Source organism: Musa acuminata, chromosome BXJ1-9 (genome assembly GCF_036884655.1).
Source record: "Musa acuminata AAA Group cultivar baxijiao chromosome BXJ1-9, Cavendish_Baxijiao_AAA, whole genome shotgun sequence".
Taxonomy (NCBI): domain Eukaryota; kingdom Viridiplantae; phylum Streptophyta; class Magnoliopsida; order Zingiberales; family Musaceae; genus Musa; species Musa acuminata.
In genome coordinates this window covers 43,439,527-43,457,588 of record NC_088335.1, presented here as the reverse complement: position 1 = coordinate 43,457,588, position 18,062 = coordinate 43,439,527, and the positions used below count along the sequence as shown (strand labels likewise).

General features: G+C 37.5%; 2 protein-coding genes across 3 annotated transcripts; both read left to right on the top strand.

Moving 5' to 3' along the window:
* Nucleotides 1-3,186: 3,186 nt before the first annotated feature.
* LOC135593647 (uncharacterized) lies at nt 3,187-6,022 on the top strand. Its single transcript, XM_065083845.1, has 2 exons — nt 3,187-3,586; nt 5,812-6,022. The coding sequence occupies exon 1, from the start codon at nt 3,273-3,275 to the stop codon at nt 3,546-3,548; it is 276 nt and encodes a 91-aa protein (XP_064939917.1). The 5' UTR covers nt 3,187-3,272; the 3' UTR covers nt 3,549-3,586; nt 5,812-6,022.
* Nucleotides 6,023-11,426: 5,404 nt separating this feature from the next.
* Nucleotides 11,427-17,484, top strand: LOC103998730 (uncharacterized membrane protein At1g16860). 2 transcript variants are annotated; one of them, XM_009420289.3, is made up of 6 exons: nt 11,427-11,621; nt 12,628-12,741; nt 14,552-15,610; nt 16,201-16,356; nt 16,530-16,738; nt 17,020-17,484. In XM_009420289.3, exons 3-6 carry the CDS (start codon nt 14,708-14,710, stop codon nt 17,210-17,212), a joined length of 1,461 nt encoding a protein of 486 aa, XP_009418564.2. In that variant the 5' UTR covers nt 11,427-11,621; nt 12,628-12,741; nt 14,552-14,707; the 3' UTR covers nt 17,213-17,484. The 2 variants fall into 2 exon arrangements, with proteins under 2 accessions (XP_009418564.2, XP_009418563.2); XM_009420288.3 differs by lacking the exon at nt 12,628-12,741 and having other exon boundaries at nt 11,428-11,621.
* The last annotated feature ends 578 nt before the right edge of the window (nt 17,485-18,062 follow it).

Sequence of the window (18,062 nt, the reverse complement as noted above, 5' to 3'; positions counted from 1 at the left end):
ACTCCAGGCCTGATCTGAGGTGGAGAGGAAGAGGAGAATAGGAAAGGCAAGCAAAGGCTCTAGCCTATGAGGCTCTGAATCCCTCCTATTTATAGAGGTCCCCTGTCAAACCCTAATGGGTCCTCCCCTAGTGGGTATTGGATCTGCATCCAATAAGACAAGGGCTCCGTCGGATATCTCATATCCGAACCTCTACTCATCGCAATCCCTACCATATGTGTGTGACCCTCTAGGCCCAATATCGAGCTGGCCGTGAGTCATACCTGTCAGAACTCCTTCTAACTCAGTGAATTATTATCTCTGTAATAATTCACTTGACTCATCGACTACGAAAGTACTAGGCCACTACGCCGTAGTCCCCAGACGATACAGGGGAATCCAATCCATTGAACCTGTCTGTCCTCAGTTACCGTGTACCTATAATCCCTCATCCATCTAATATCCCAGAGACCGTATATCGAGCATGGTGCTGTCAGACCCATACGGTTTCTACTCGAGTCTCGCTCTAATCGGATTCTCCCGGAGAACTCTTTCTCTCTCAACCCGAATGACCCTGGCCAGGGATTTGTCTGAGCAAGAACACATGGGATATTCCTCTCATGACGCCGAGAGTGGATGATCCTCTATCGACACTCAATAGCTCTCGTAAGGTCGACTACCACTCCCAATGACCAGCTGTACTAGATCTGGGACAGCCAAACCTATAAGTCTGGTATCAAAGAGTGGAGCACTCATACATGACATCCTTGGTGTCTCAAGTCTAAGGACCAGATACACCACTAGGACTACGGAATCGCTGTCTGACAATAAGGCATCATCAACCATCCAGCATTCCGTAAGCGGATCAATCAGTGAACTCATTCTCCAATGAGCACCTGTACTATATCCCTAGTGTCCCTATACGAGCAGCTATGAGACCAGCTGCATCCATCATATGGACGGGTATACAGCACACCAGTCTATCCGGTTATCACGATGTCCCTCTCGAGTAACCTATGACCGGGATTATTTAGGATATGTGTTTAAAGGTGAATCGATCTCATTATCGTGATCTCATCACGATCCGATTCCCATTGCACAAATCCAAGGACATCACAATATATGTATGCATTTATGCAATAGTTATAAAGTGATATACGCCAAAATATAATAAGCAAAAAGATTCTGTATCAAGTCACACGTGCCATCACTCACGTGATTGGCTTGCTGGGCACCTATGACTAGCACTCCTCAACATGTGCGGTCTATTGCACATGATTCTCCCTCTAGAGAGCTGGGACTTATCCCTCTTGGATATCTATCCCATTGGAGCAGCATCTCTCTTCATTTCCTTCCCTTTAAAAGTTTCGGAGACTACCATTCTCTTGAACTACTCCGATTTGCTGAACAAACTGTGCATTGAACTCCCTCCTGCAAATAAACTTGCTATATTACGACTCCACATCGATACAGCCCCCGCTGCACCACTTAAGGCCTAGGAGCATGCTGAACTCGCTGCACACTTCAGCCTCCTATAGACATATCCTTCTTATGTCGAAGAGAAAGTTTTAATGCTCCATGGCGTCGAGTTTCGGTTGCCTTAGGATGACCATGAATATTCCATCATCCGTATACAAGCCCATGCATGAGTACCGAATTCTTCGAGTTAGCAATTCTCCTCACCTTTGTGAGCTTTGCACAACTCTTTCAGTTACTGAGCAACCCATTCCACATTGCATGGTTTCATCCATTACTAAGTGCCTCGCTTGCCTTGAGCACTATCAAGTATGGTTGTCAACATCGAGTCGTAGTTCGAACTTAGCCATCCCAACCTTTATGCACTACGCATTCTTCCAAGCTTGCTTGTTCTTATGGTGCATCTTGCGCAAAGGGTTGGCCATTCCTCTAAATGCTAATCTTAGATGTCCGCTCCTCAGAGCGACTCATTTTCCCTGCATCTCCATGCCCGTTTTCCCCCAAACGGTTGCGTGTGCTGATTGCCCTCAACGCAGCCCCACTAGGTCCCCTATTTTTATATGCCAAGTGTTTCTATGAGTGCTTGTCCCACTCTAATACCATCTCTCATGGACTTAGTTGATTTTGTTTAAGTCGTGTGGCACCCTTGCGTGTTTGTCCGCAAAGGTTAGCCTCCCCGAAACCTCTCATGGTCCCTTATGACCTACAAAAGAGAAAACATGTTAGAGAAAGCGTCTCACTCATGATCCACAAGCAAACATTTCATAAAACACTTCATAGACAATGCAAATTACAAACAAATTTTACAAGCTCTGAATGGTTGCACAATAAAGGGCCAAAATGGTTCACTACAGATCGAGTATCTCTCACAAATGTCCACATGATACAACCTTTATTTACAAGCCTAAAACGACCACCAAACCAAACTAAAATAAGGTTGTTAAGCCTTCGACCATTCCTCTATATGTTGTGTAAAGCATGAACAGACCAAACGATACGGACATACATAAGCATTGCATCAAACTTCATGTTTAGAATTTTATCCGTGACAACTTGATGACATGAAGGTATCACTGATAATGCTTGAAACGATCATTATATACGTGTTGCCTCATGTTACATCTTTGGTTATTAAACCCCACGATATTAGGATAAATGAGTTGAATATCTCACTTCCATAACTATAGGACACAAATATAAATTTTTTAATACTAAAAATCGAAATATCAAAAGGGTCTAATTATATGGGTAATATGTAATTAGTCCTATAATATAAGAGGAATGTTAATGAAGAGGCTTATTAAGAACGTATCTCCAATGCATAGTTGGGTTCCTGTGGGCTCAATTGGGCCAATCGGTTTAGGCCCAATGGACTAGGGATATGATGGACCGGTTCGATTGGGAACCAATTCATTCGTTGGTCAAATTGGTCAAACTATAACCTGTTTAAGCCTTGATAAGTTTTTTATCGAGATGGATTCTCATTTAATGGATCCAAATCAGATTTTTACAAGTTTTTGAGTTCGGATCCGAGATCCAGATCCGAATTGATGACCAAAAGAAAGTTGGACTTCTTGGGGACGTGTCGTGTGCATCAAATCAGAGGAACAATTGAGCGGGTCTGACGCGACCAAAAGATGCGTGAGAAGGGGTTTAAAGCTAAAAAAATAAATAATATGAAGGACTTAAATGGAAGAAATGAAACTGTACAAAAGGAAATCGCCCGTATATTCTCTCTACCAAAGGCGAAGGCGCAAGGAAGGGAAGCTAGGGTTAGGGTTTTCTAGGTCTCTCGGTGTTTCGGTGGATCTGCGGCTATGGCGTTGCGGGCGTTCTACAACGAGATCAAGGGGCTGAAGGTGAGGGAGCTTCCGGCGTACCTGAAGCCGAGGCTGACGTGGGAGAACATCAAGAAGACCACGGACCAGGCGGCCGATACCTACATCGAGAAGTACATCGAGACGAGCTCCTCCATGCCGCTCTACCACGTCTGCATCGGCGGAATGATTTTCTGCTACCTGCTCGCTCTACCCCACGAGCGTCGCCACCTCGAGCACCAGCAGCAGCTGGCCGCCGGCGGGGGCCACCACTGATCTTGCCTGATCCCCGCCACCGGCCTGGATCTTTGCAGGTAGAAGGAATCCTTGTGCTCTTTTTATGCCCAATGATATTTGAGATGATAACACGGCTGTTCGTCCGTGTCGAGTTCAGATCCGTGTCAAATGGGTAGTATTTAAAGATAATTTTTCAGTATTGCAGTTGAGTTCGATCAAAATCCTTCTTTTTTGTTATCTTGTACTAAAAAAGGTATTTAGATGTTTAGAAAAGCAGAATTGTTGGTAGTACCTAACTTCGCCATCATTATGCTGCTAATTGAGTAGGTTAACTATGATCTCAAATTGGGAATACTGAAGAGTTCACCCACCCAATGCTAAACCAACGGAAGAAAGTACATTCCATCTACCAGATGTTTGACAAAAGTTAAGAGGTATTTTTTGGAGAGGAGAGGCCTTTACTGAAATTTAGGAGACTAGTCGAGGGGACAAGTTAGCTTATATAATTCTCTATATTGATTAAGTTAATTCTTCACCGGGAGTTGAATTTGCAATTATGTCTCATATAGGTTATGATCAAGAGGAGCTAGAGAAAAGCAACACTACATATATGGTAGATCGGAATACTTCATTGGTCTCTGTCTCTGAATATAAAATTATTGATTGGTTCTGTTGGATATCTCATGAAATGCTTGATTTGTGGTTGTGGAGTACACTGGGCTTAGATAAGGTTGATGAACTTTGTAGCATCACTAAGTTGACTAAATTGCATATTAGAAGCTAGAAAGAGCATGTGTCTTTGACAGACGCATATGCACATAATTCACAAGTTATTTATTAAAAGTTTGAGTTATGTTATGCTAGGAAGCCTTAGAACTAGGAACAACATTGGATGCAAAATAAGTAGAAACCTTGAGCCTACGAAGATTAAACTACAAATGGATTTAGAAGCAGCTGACAAGTCAAACAATAACAGGGCATAGCAAACCCTTGGATAGATTTTATAAGTTTGGTGCTATTTGTTTCTCCTATGGCTAATGTCTTAGCATAATTTTCATTTTATTCATAATAAGTAACCCTATATTCATTTCTCTTTTATTTCATTGCCCCCATTGAATTTACTCCTGGTTTGCCAACATTTAGTCATATAATAAACTCATTCATACCCTTAAAACTTTTTTGTTCTTATTATTGTCACATTGACAAATGGAAGTTGCAAGTATCTTTTATGATGGAAACCTGAAATCCCTCAACTATAAAGGCCCTGCTACTTGTTTCTGCCGTCAAATAATTGTTGGCTTTGGGAGTGCTGGTTCTCTAGTGTAATAATATAAATCCTTGATGATATTTTCCTTTTCATATTGTCGTTTTATACTTTTAATAATGATAAAGTTTATCTCTACCATGATAAAACATCCATACCCTGTTTTCCATGATAAAATATCCATATGTGCAGTCAACTCACCTTGTTTCTAACGTATCTGATTAAAGTAATATCCATATAAAATTTCACCCTAAATGTCATGTGAATCTGGATCTGATGTATATCTGAATTTTGTCTGAATCCATATCTATTTTTGTTTTGGATGATTTTTGCCAGAATTATTAGTCTAATATTCACATTTGTTTTTGTTCAGCTTGTTATGAATGCTGGTATGATTTTTCCAACATCACTCAATATGTGTCAAATTTATTTCAGACCTGAATGCTATAGAACTTAAGCTCATAATATTGGTAAATACATGTGAGATGCATGTAGAGGAGACAGTGGTTGGATATTGCTCCAAGGCCACAGATCAATGGTATTGGGAGAAAAGCCCACTGTTGATAGCTAGAGCTGGTCAAGAGAAGAGGGAAAAAAAGACTGTAGAAATAAACATGCATAGGCTGGTTGATGTCATCAAGGGCACAGAACAAATATAAGGCTGTTGAATGAAGAGTTATAAGATTAACCCATTACAAGATCCTCCCACAGTCATTAGATTAGCCATTTGCCCCTTTTTATTTCTTTATTCTAGTAAATAATCAGAGGAGGAAATGATTCTTATACTGGACGAGTGTCCAATACCAATGATTAGTTTCTGTTGGAAGACTTTGCAGTGTTGTAAATTGTCAAAGCATATGCTCTTTAATAAATCTTCTGTGTTTTCTGTTCTCAGTCAGCAAGTGAAAAAATAATTCTTTATATAAATGTAGTTATTGCCCTTTTTTTTGTACACTAGAAGGTAATTAGGTGGCGTGATATTATAGATGATATCAATTGCAGTATTGATCCTTTCTTTTCTTTTTCTTATTTTGGCAGGTTTAAGAGCTTTTCTGAGGTCGACAAAATAAACTGTGTTCTGTCTCTTGGCATGGTTGCAAAAGCTATTCTTCTGCCATACTTTGTTTGCAGAAGCTGCAGAAATAAAACTGTGGATTGTGGTTTTCTTTCTAGACTTGCATTCCCATGAATTGATGTGTTTGTGTGATTGTTCAATTCCGTGGAAATTGCAAATTGTTCTGCTTGTTCACATTCTGGATTTCTTTTTCTGTTTGTTAATTTGGTAAATTGCTGTGTGCTTTTTTTTTCTCTTTTAATGGCTTAGCTATCAAATGCTCTCATTGGGTGTTCAGGTCTTTGTATGCAGGTTTCTCAAGAGAGCTATAAGAAAGACTAAGCTAAGTGATATCTTTTAACATGGTTTGGAGGTTGTTGCAGCCCTGTATTTGGTCTATGTAGGAGTTCATAAACCTCATTTATTCCGAAGTAAAAGCTCCAAGCACACCACTCTCAGTCGGCACCTGAATGATTGTATGATTTATAGTCTGATGCTGTGCTAGAAGAACTGCCATACCGGCTGAAATGGTACCAAATGGGTGAGATGATCAGTCTCTGGGGCGTGGATTGATACGTGGATCATCTTTGTTCTCAGTGTAGATCGATACAGGGACCATTCTCGCCTTGGACGGTCTGATCTGACTTTGAAAAAAAATTAAATGATGATGAGGTTCATTTAATTTAATATTAAAAAAACTGTAACAATTAGGGTTTGCAAATGTAAGCCATTGATGTTTTGCCCTCTCCTTGCGGTATTGTTGTTGTTGTTGTCATCTACTGTCATTTGATGTCGTGAGGCTTTTATTGTCATGTTACCATTCGACTACATGTGATTTTGCACCACTCTTTGTTTTGTTGTTGCCATCTTCTTGTCACATTGTCGTTCGTTGCTACTATTTGACAGTTTTTATCTCCTGGGTCTCTTGTTCTCAGCTGCTTCTTATTTCTTCCTCTTCCTACCTTGCTTCATCTTTTTGCTTTTTCTTTCTTTTCTATCATTTTCTATCCTTCTTCCCTCTTTTTTCTCCGCCTGCCTTTCCTTTTTTTTTTTTTTCTTCCTCTTCTGAATGTCATTACTGATCAGCATATACTAGTCTGATCAGATATCAAAATCCAAAACGATAATCCGTATGGCAGATTGTAGCAGGCATTAGAAATTTGCTTTGTTTTGTGCAAACCGATATTATAATTGCCTTAAATGATAATGGATGTTTTTGCAGTAGGTAACAATCAAACATGTATTTTGGCATGAACAGGAAGTGATAGGTGTCAAGCTTTGCTTATGCATCTTTCTTGTTGTGTTTGACACCATCAAGAAATTACAAGTCAAAAAATAGGTTGGAGAATTATTATTGTCAAAATTAAAATATAAAGTCACAAATTAAAAGTCAGAAATTTGAAAAGCCTGTCAACTTAAACCTTTTTCAAAACAAAGATAACATTATATAATATATATATATATATATATATATACATATATATATATTTATACATATATATACACACATATATATATATATACATATATATATACACATATATATATATATGTATATATATATGTATACACACACACACACACACACACACACACACACACACACACACACACACACACACATATATATATATATATATATATATATATATATATATATATATATATATATATATATATATATATATATATATATATATATATATATATATATATGAATTTTGTGCAGATGATAAACAACAATATAAAATATTTCCATATTGCTTATGGTAATAATTGCCATAGATGGATAAGAATACCATGAACAAGAATGAAGTATGATGATTACATTGAGTTATGCAAAAGATGCCTACTGCTACTTAAGGGAGAAATTAGACAGACACATAAAAATATTTAAGACTAGTTGTGCTCTAATTTTTTTTGTGCTATGTAGTACTGCATATGAAAGATACATACAGAATATTCACCACTGCACATTCTCATAAAACAATAGTGCTGAAAATGCCTGCAAGTATTACAGCAAATAGAGTCATTATAGGCAGTCAAATCAGCTGCATATTATCTAATTGACCATAGTTCACAAAAGTTAATGTTTGAAAGTAAAAGATAAGGGTATACATTCTCCTTGAAAGGGAAGAAACACAAACACAGATAGCTTCATGTGGCTCAGTTACTCTAATCATCCCCTACCCATTCAAAGAATGTCTTTGAAGGACTACTTCCACAACCCATGGAACCTTTGTCCCCCTACAAGTGAAGTGACAAGGTAGTCACTAGGCTCAATCATTTTGCAAGTGAAGCTAAAGTAAACCTTAAGTTTTGGTCTCTTACCAACCTTCTTCCATATTGCTAGCATAACAACATAATTACACTTCTCCTTCTAAGTCAAGAGATCTCCTCCATTGTTGCTTCAGTCATTTTTTTCACTCAAAAAGGACTCATCAAAATGATGCCCCAGTGGTCCATAAACTAATATATATGGTACATTTATGGTCATCATGCCATCACCCAAACCAAGCTCTGTTTTTGTTGCCTATTATACTCATCTTCACTGAGCCTTGTTTTTGTGGAGCCAAATACATGTCTGGTTTTTTTTAATGGAGTATCACATTCCAAGCAATGTGACAAAGAGACATGGAGAACAGCCAATGGAATCTCACCTAAAACTTCCAATGACAATGGCAGGTGGAGAGATCCCATCCTGTGGAAGAAACACCAAGATAAAGAACAAAATAGAAGAAGCCTCTTCACTCTGTGGGGATGGAGTGTGGACAACAGTTTGTTCCAAAAGGCATCAGAGTGGTTTGGAGTGTTCTATGAATCTGTGTTGCTATGTGACCTTTGCCAAGATCATGCTTTGTCCTCTCTATCTTTTCTTGTTTGCTCTTTTGTAAGTAGGTGTTTTGTTTTATGCTACATGCACACTTGGGTGCATGCTAAGCAACACAGAGAGAATCATATCTTGGAAAATTAATGAGTTGTTGCCTTTCTTTTGCCAAAAACTAATAGGAGGGGCCAACCACTTGTATAGAGTCTCTAATATCTCACTCATGTGTCAAGCTATGTACATGAAGCCAAGTGCAAGATGATGATGCAAGTTACAATGACTACTTTTACTCAAAGACCCTTGAGAGAAATATTTAATTTGGCCTCTAGTTATTCCAAAATCTGAAATGAATTTATACTATCTCATCTATTGATTTAAGCTTTCAGATTAATAGACAAGAATAAAAAAATTAACATGGTATGATAGCAAGAGATAATAAGGTCGAGTCCCGAAAAACATAGTCTAATCATCTTTTTTCACTTCAGCATGTTAGGATCATTCACTGACTAAAACTTTGTTTTATTTTAGAAAATTTTTTATGTCTCATAGAGCTTAGATTGAATATGATTAAGAGTAATGCAAATGTAGTTTGTTTTACTATAATAGCCTAAATTCTCTAAAATAATCTTCATGTAGAGCAATTGGTGTGAATATAGAAGAATTCCACAAGCATTGACTAGAAATTTGTGTTCAACCTCAGTGCAATGAATTCATCACAGAAACCATGTTGGCATTGTCTGATACACCAAGACCTTGAACTGAGCATGCAACAGTTGCTCTGGACCTATGCTGATGCATTAACATGAACTGTAGGCCCTTACAAATTTATGAACTGTTGACATCTAAGTTCTGCACAGTTGCATAGTGAGGTAGGAAAGATTACATATCAAGAACTTAATGTCATCTCTAGTTGTTATTGATCTGTCATGATTTTCGATACCATCATTTGATAACAAGATCTATCGGTAAGATATAATTTGAGTCAAATATTTTTGATAAAAACTTGATCATTTCTTGATGCCTCTGCTGATCTTATTTTCATGGCCTTCCAAAGATCAACTCACTCACATCACTCTACAATTTGTTTGCAATTACAGCAATGGTATCAGAATCAGATAGTCAGAACATCATGGTAAAGGTTGACCTCAAAGTATAAGAATCCAACATCAGAATCAGCAACAGCATCATGATCTCAGGACACTGTATCCCATGCTGTTAGTCAATGCACAGCTGAAATGATTGGTAAACTGTTCACTTAACTTCAGCTCCATAAGATTATAGCAAGTGTTTTAGCTGGACTGCAGCCAGCAGCAGCAAATAGTGGTCAGAAGCCATGGCTGAGTTCATGTCAATGTTTCCTTTGATCAATACATGACACACAGCTTGTATTTGTTACTACAAAGATAGATATGGCTTGTGAAGGGTGGTCTGTTCTTGGTGACAAAGCAGGTGTGTGCACCAAGCATGTGATGATGACTCTGCTTGCTTGGCATTTTGCAGGCATTGCACAGTTGCTGTGGGTGGATGGATCACATATGACTCAGCCATATGAACAGGGATGAGGAAAAGAAAAAGATTGCATCAGAAAGCCCTGTGAAGTAGATTGTTGCTGTATCAGTGGATCACCTACTGTGCTGTAAGAACAGAAATCAGCAAAAGAGAACATATTATAAGTACTCAGGCCTATGATTGCTGCTATCTCTGCAGACAGCTGAGCATTTGGGTCATTCAAAGAGCAAAGAAAAAGAAAAGATTCACATCTTTTCTTTCCCTCTCTTACAGGAAGTAGATCACAACCAGCAGAGTAAGATGTAAAGAGAGTTAGCAACAGTGAAAGCTGTAGGAAAAGGGAAACATCAGAACCTTTGTGGATTATTGTTTCATAGATGCAAATTGCAACACCACTTGGCCTTCAGATTACACGAGAGAAAAATAATGGGTAAATCATTGGCACAATATAACAATTCTTGATCCTAGGAATTGTATATGTTTTTTTGGGCTTCTGTTATGATTTGTACATGTTTAATTCCTTCATGTGATTTGCTTTTCTTTTCTTTTCTAATTTTCTAGATAGAATTTATAACAATAAAAAATCTTACAAAAATGATATTCATATATTCACTTAGCCATACATCTATCAAAAATCAATAAATTCAACAAAAAAATAGATATTATTATGAAATTACTTTTGACATAACTAATAAGTAATATGTGTATGCCGAATCTAAACTAAGAGATAAAAAATAAAGATCATTAATTTCTGTATATAAAAATTGATATTAGTATGATCAGACTCATCCAACATTAGTGGTAATCTTTTTTAGTCATATGATATGAATTTTGAATGAGTAGACATCTCGACCATTAAAATCGATCAAGGTGTAACATATTACATATAATCGATTTGACTTATCATATAGAATTTATTATAATTTTTTGAAACAAGAAATCATAATAATAATGTTTAATCCCTACAAAGGATATAAATAAATATTATATACAATTTTCTTACAACAATAGTTGATTTCTATAGTAAAATTCATACTATATATATATATATATATATATATATATATATATATATATATATATATATATATATATATAATGCGGCCAGTGGATTATATATATATATATATATATATATAGCCAGTGGATTATATATATATATATAATCCACTGGCTATATATATATATAGCCAGGGTAGTACAGTCTTTTCAATGTGCGCTTCCACTGGCCGCATTATTGTTATAATAATAATAATTATTATTATTATTCACCCTTCCCTTTCACTCTCCTTCTGTGTTCCTTCGGAGGTTTTGGTTTGGTACTCGAAGACAGCTCTGTAGCGATCGATCGCTCGCCATGGTGTGATCTTTTGCAGGTTAAGCGCATCTCCTGCCTCGTTTGAGATCGGCCAACATCCTCCGAGTCCCTCGATCGCAGGACTATCTTTTGGCTCGCAGGTTAGGAGAGATCACACCTTCTTCTCCTCCGCTCTAGAAAATCTAATCTTTTCGTGCGGGTGTCGAGGTTCTCAATCTGAGGTTGTGGTTGGCGGAGTGCTGTTTTATGTCTCTGGAATGGGAATGCGGGTACGTTAACTCTTTACGGTTGTAGATCTGAGTGAATGGGAGCTTAAAGGTTCGGTTTTTGAGAGGGGTTCGGTCGCTCTCGCGGGCGTTGCTGATGCTGCTTGTTTGGTTTTCTTTCTGTGGAGTCGGATGTGCTTCTGGTCCCTCGCTTGACCTTGATCCGGGCTTCGGTTTGTCCAGGCGAAGGCGCGTAATTAGGCGCGCTTGTGTTGATCGTCTCGAGGTAGTGGAGAGGTTTCGATTCGTATCAGAGTTGGTTGCTACGCTTTATACTATCTGGTTTCTCGTTCGAGGTTAGACGTGTATGTATGTTGGTTTTCACTGAAATAGTTGTTGGTGAAATGGGGAAAATGTGTATTTCTTAGCACTACTGCTACCGTTTAGGATCTTCTGGAGGTGGATCTGCTCAAAATTGAAAGAAAGGCGACCTTTTGGCACAGTCTTAGAACATTGAATGACCAACAAAATTTGAATTTTTTCGGAAATGGGATTTTATATTATTTGATCTGTCTATTAGATGTCTAATTCTTAATTTTTGAGAAATTGACCTTGGGAATTGTTTTTGTTCCGTAGAAATATATTAGCTAATTCCAGTACTTTCAGAGTTTAGTTAGATTTCAAATGTGACTCCAGAATGTCGTACTCCTGCTTCAACTTTTGTAGTTATTGGGATTTCATCAAGAATTCCACTGCAATACAAGGATTTTTGTCCCATTATGTTTGGTGTTAAAACTCTGTCTTAACTGAAAATATCTCCTTTTGACTTTATTCTTGTCATGGTCTTGATGGCTTTGCATCACTGCCCATGAAAATATGAATTGGTTAAAAATATTTTTTAATGCTTTTCATGATTTTTGTTCCTTTTTGGGCTGACCAGCACATGGAAAACAGCAACAACGAGAAAAAGGAATTCTTGGAGTACATACTTTACGTGGAAAAATAAGATGATTCAGTGGCATTAGCTAATGATATTGCTTCATATCAGTTGCTGGTACAGACTAAGTTTGTTTAACAAAACCAATTTACTAACTGCCGTTATTTTTGTTTGCTGATCAACACTGGATGATGGAAATGATATACTTAATGACAGTAAATGATAATCTACTGTATATAGAATTGTGGTTTCTTATTTTGTGTTCTTATTATTTCTAACGGAACCTATAGTCCTAAATTCTCTGAAGATTTTGAGCATGATTATTTCATGCAAGATATGGTTCTGGCTGTTAGGAACCTTTATACAGGCTGAATCTGCAGAAAAAGGAACATGCCTAAACAAAAATCAATTCTTGAGGGGGATATTAGGAGAATCTTTGTATACTCTGAGGCTTGACTTCTAATTGTTCTTCTTTCTAACATGTGATGCCATGTTAACAAATCTGACATGATCTGTTTGTTTCATGATGTGCTACGAATTTAAGTTTTTGCTGCAGATCAATCCCTAATTTGTTGCTTTTTCGAGTTTCATGCCATGTTAACAAATCTGACATGATCTGTTTGTTTCATGATGTGCTACATTTAAGTTTATGCTAGAGACCAATACCTAATTTGTTGCTTTTTGTAGTTTTTCTTTTCAACCATTGTTTTCCTAAATTGAAGTTCATGTTTCATTCTTATTCCAAAATTTAGATCTGGCTGTGGTCACTTTTGTAATTTCTCTTTGTCTCTGTCATGTTAGAGAGTAATGAGATTAATCACAACTTTCAATTGTTGATGTTATCATCATAATGTCTTGACTAGTTATATGTCCTCTTTCTAATTAAACATATGTTGATGTATGAGTACTTGAGAGCTTTATCTTTGGATCGTTCAAGTTTAATACGGACAACTGAATTGTTACAAAATTTTGTTTTTGGATCTGAATATATGCTTGGTGGACATTTAGTACTAATTTATCATGGAGTACTGATTTGAGTCTTCCGAGTGTGATGGCAAGACCATATCATGCTTGCCTAACTTGGAGTTTTCTTTTTTTTAAAAAACCAAATTTGATGTAAAACCAGAATCACAGCCTAACTGCTGTGTTCTGTTGATGGTTGTCAACTGATGTTGAATCTCCACTTCTATTTGGGTTTGAGTTCAATAGGCAATCTTTAGGAGCTGCCAACTACAAGAGTTATTTAGAAAAGGTGGGACAGATTGTTGTATCAATTAACAGGTAATTAGTGGCAAACCAGTTATTATTGGCGTCAAACAAAGATCTAAAGGATCATTAGGAGGCATCATTGCTATGTGTGATAGAAGGTTGATGATGATGAGCATGGATGACATTGTGCGAGAACTTGGAAATATCTACACACGCCTTACTTGGAAACTAAAAGTGGAAAAATAACAAATGTGAATCCCATATTCTCCATATATGGCTTGATGCTTGTATTTACCATAATTTATGCATTAATGACAATTCTTTTTTCTCATTTGGAAATTAATCTGGAAAGAAAGATAAAGGTTCTGATCCTATATTCTCAAGACAGCTTGTATGCTATCTGCAACTACCGTGTGGTTCTCTCTTGCCACAGTGGTATTGGAGAATGCAATATATTATCAACAATGGCTATATCTTTAGAACTGAGCAAGTTTCTCAACTATGTTTCTGCATGTATGGTTCTAGTGCATTTTGACATCGAACCCTGATGCATAACATTGTTCATTTGTTCTGTCTTGTCTTGCAATATGTTGCCCATTGTATTGCATGCTTCAAAATTGAGAACAAGTTTCTCAACCATGTTTTTGCATGTGTGGTTCCAACAATGCTTGTGATGGATTCACGATATCTGACATGGGTCGTTTGTTCTTGTCAACAGGCTCGATTGAAAAGAAAATCATTGCCCCATGTTTAGCTTGCAACTTTAGCCTCATATCAGCAGCACCAGCTATTGCAACTCATCATTGATCCCTTTGGATTATACTATTTTCTGGTGGTTTTTAAATAAGTAGTGGAGCCAGATTGGCAAAACTTGATGGGTTCCAGATTTCCATCACATCAGCTCAGCAATGGTCTGTATGTTTCAGGCCGGCCTGAACCACCAAAGGAGAAACCTCCAACAATGAGCTCTACTGCCATGCCATATACAGGTGGAGATATAAAAAAGTCTGGAGAACTTGGGAAGATGTTTGATCTCCATGTGGAGAAGTCCAGAAAATCTGGGCCTCTTAATGCCCCTTCAAGAAATACATCATTTGGAGGTTCTGCTTCCCATTCAGGCCCTATTATGCCTAATGCCTCTGGTCGGTCTAGCTATTCAGGTTCACTCTCTTCTGCAGTTCCAGGTGCTGGTCCTTCACTAGTCACTGGATGCTCCAACAGACAGAAATCTAATTCTGGGCCACTCAAACATGGAGATCCTGTTAAGAAGTCATCTGGTCCTCAGTCTGGAGGAGTCACTCCAATGGCACGCCAAAATTCTGGTCCACTACCGCCAGTGCTTCCAGCTACAGGTCTCATCACATCTGGGCCAATTTCTTCTGGTCCTCTTAACTCATCCGGTGCACCTCGAAAAGTATCTGGCCCTCTGGAATCTGCTGGATCAATGAAGCTACATAGCGCCTCCATTGTTCATAACCAAGCTGTTACTAAGCTCAGCCAGGATGATGACTATTCATTCAATGGGAGCTTGCCAAAACCATTCTTGTGGTGTGTGGGTTTATTGTTTGTGATGGGGTTTATTGCAGGTGGCTTCATTCTTGGTGCTGTTCACAATGCCATTCTCCTCATAGTCGTTCTTGTTATATTTGGGATTGTTGCTGCACTTTTCATTTGGAATGCTTGTTTTGGAAGGCGAGCAATCATAGGATTCATTGCCTGTTATCCTGATGCTGAATTGAGAACTGCAAAAGATGGGCAGTACGTAAAGGTTTCTGGGGTATGTAATTTTTCAAAAAACATAGCTTGTTTTCTTAGTAATATGGAAGTGGAAAAGTTAAAATTTGTTGAATTAAATATTTGGTCTCTTTACATCATTTTTTCACCATACAAGAAGGATTTGCAGTATGTTGTTGTTCGCTGTGCATGTTCTTTTTCAATCTGCCTATGAATTTGATTGCATGTTTTGGCCAACTTTGATATAAGATTTGGTCAAGTGTGCTATAAACTTTCAGATTTGCAACTTTGTTAAATTGTGAATTTCATGTTTCATGTCACACTGGAGATCACTAATTGATTGCTTCCTGATTGATCTTTGGTTGAGGGTTTTTAATGGACAGTATAGAATGATTCATGTGTAATACTTCCGTAAGTTCTTGATTTATTTTAGTTAGTGCAATGACAAATTACATACTGACTGGATGTTTCTTATTGAAATTTTATACTACTATTGCTGCTTTTTTGTGGCTATTGAGGCTTTTCTTGGTTTTGCGAAGATGTTTCTTTTTGACATTTTACACTACTATTTCTGCTATGTTTGGCTATTGAGGCTTTTTCTGCCAAGATGATAAGACTTTAAACTTCCTGCAGGTTGTTACATGTGGAAATGTCCCTCTTGAGTCATCATTCCACAAAGTTCCTAGATGTGTGTACACATCTACTGGTCTGTATGAATACAGGGGTTGGGACTCAAAGGCTGCCAATTCCCAGCATCGCCGTTTTTCTTGGGGACTAAGGTCACTGGAGGTAGTTATTAATTTTTGAAAATCAGTATAACCAATGAATAGTAGTGTTATTTGTACTGCCATGGTATGAAAACTATTTGGGATCGGAATTTATATTACAGTATTAACATATGTTTATTTTTTATTTTGATCCTGATCTGATGTTTCCAATTGAACTTTTTGAAACTTTGGCAGAGGCATATTGTTGACTTTTATATCTCTGATTTCCAATCTGGGTTAAGGGCTTTGGTCAAAACTGGTTACGGTGCTAGGGTGACTCCATATGTTGATGAGTCTATTGTCGTTGACATCAACCCAAACAAAGACATGTCTCCAGACTTTCTCAGATGGTTGAGGGAAAGGAACCTTTCAAGTGATGATCGTGTGATGCGACTGAAAGAAGGGTAATCTGAGCTTATGTTTCTTTGTTAAACTAGCGTTTGTTCCATTCATTCTATATTGAGGATGTTCATGTTCTTTTATCAGAATTGAAATGTAGAAGCAAGATGTTATGATTTTTTTTGCTTTTTCCACTGAATTTGGATAAGCTCCTGGTTCAGTGGTCTTAGTGCCAAGATACTAGAACTATCCATTAGCTTTTGATTAATGACTGATGGTTATGTTAGCGTATGACTAATTTGGCACAAGTTTTTGTTTGTAAACCATTAAATGTTTTGCCCTGCAGCTACATAAAAGAGGGCAGCACGGTTAGCGTGATGGGGGTTGTCCAAAGGAATGACAATGTTCTGATGATAGTTCCACCATCCGAGACATTTTCTACTGGGTGCCAGTGGGCTAGGTGCATACTCCCGGTAAACCTTGAAGGAATTGTGTTGAGATGTGAGGACACCTCAAAAATTGATGTCATACCAGTTTAGCAGATATTGTTTGTTTGTGGTCAAAACAGTAGCTAATTATATATGTCAGCTCCAGAATTTGTTTGTTGGCTGTTGGCATTTGCAATATCTCAATCGATGATGTTGTATGATGGATCTTAAGAAATGTTGTTTGCTTTTCTTGGGTTTGATTGTATAGCTTTATGCGTCTTTCCTTTTTCGTGAATTAAGCTTGAATATTTTGTAAGAAGGTTGGCTTGATCACTAAAGTTGAGATCTTTATTTGGAAGAATACCATCACTCATTTTGTGTTGTCTTCTGGTGTTACCTACGTGAATTATATATGACAAATCCATTTCATTCCCTGTGTCTGGTGGTTGTGGTTCAAATGGTGCTAAATTTGTTTGATTGTTTGCAGAGCAAGTTCCTTTGATTTAGTCATCAGAGGCATTTCCATGAGCAAACTTTTCTATGCCTCAACCTTCTCTATCGGAAGCATACTTGGTAAGCTTTCAATAAATGATTGATCATAAACTTAGCCAGTCTAACAAGGTTAGTGCTTAATGTATATGGCACTGCTTGCAAGATTTATGATAAGTCATCATGTCTACTCATGTTGCTAAATACAAGCTCTTTTTTCGCATTGTATAAGATTTGATGTCAAAGTCTCATCACTTCTAATTTGATTCAGTTGAGATAGATGAACATTCAACTTTCATGCCCACTCTTAACATACCTCAGACTCTGAACCAAACCCACTTGACAGTGTTTACATGGTTTTGGAGTTGCTGTCATTTTCAATCATCATCTTCTATAGCTGATGGCAGACCTTTGATTCCTTTTTGTTTTCTCTATTGGATATGATTTTTATTCATTATATGTTGATCACTTA

Excerpts from the sequence above, each read along its gene's own strand:
- LOC135593647 (XM_065083845.1), top strand. The coding sequence starts at position 3,273 with ATGGCGTTGCGGGCGTTCTACAACGAGATCAAGGGGCTGAAGGTGAGG.
- LOC103998730 (XM_009420289.3), top strand. The coding sequence starts at position 14,708 with ATGGGTTCCAGATTTCCATCACATCAGCTCAGCAATGGTCTGTATGTT. Across the intron at positions 15,611-16,200 it reads AGTACGTAAAGGTTTCTGGG|GTTGTTACATGTGGAAATGT; the intron begins GTATGTAATTTT and ends AACTTCCTGCAG. Across the intron at positions 16,357-16,529 it reads GGGGACTAAGGTCACTGGAG|AGGCATATTGTTGACTTTTA; the intron begins GTAGTTATTAAT and ends AAACTTTGGCAG.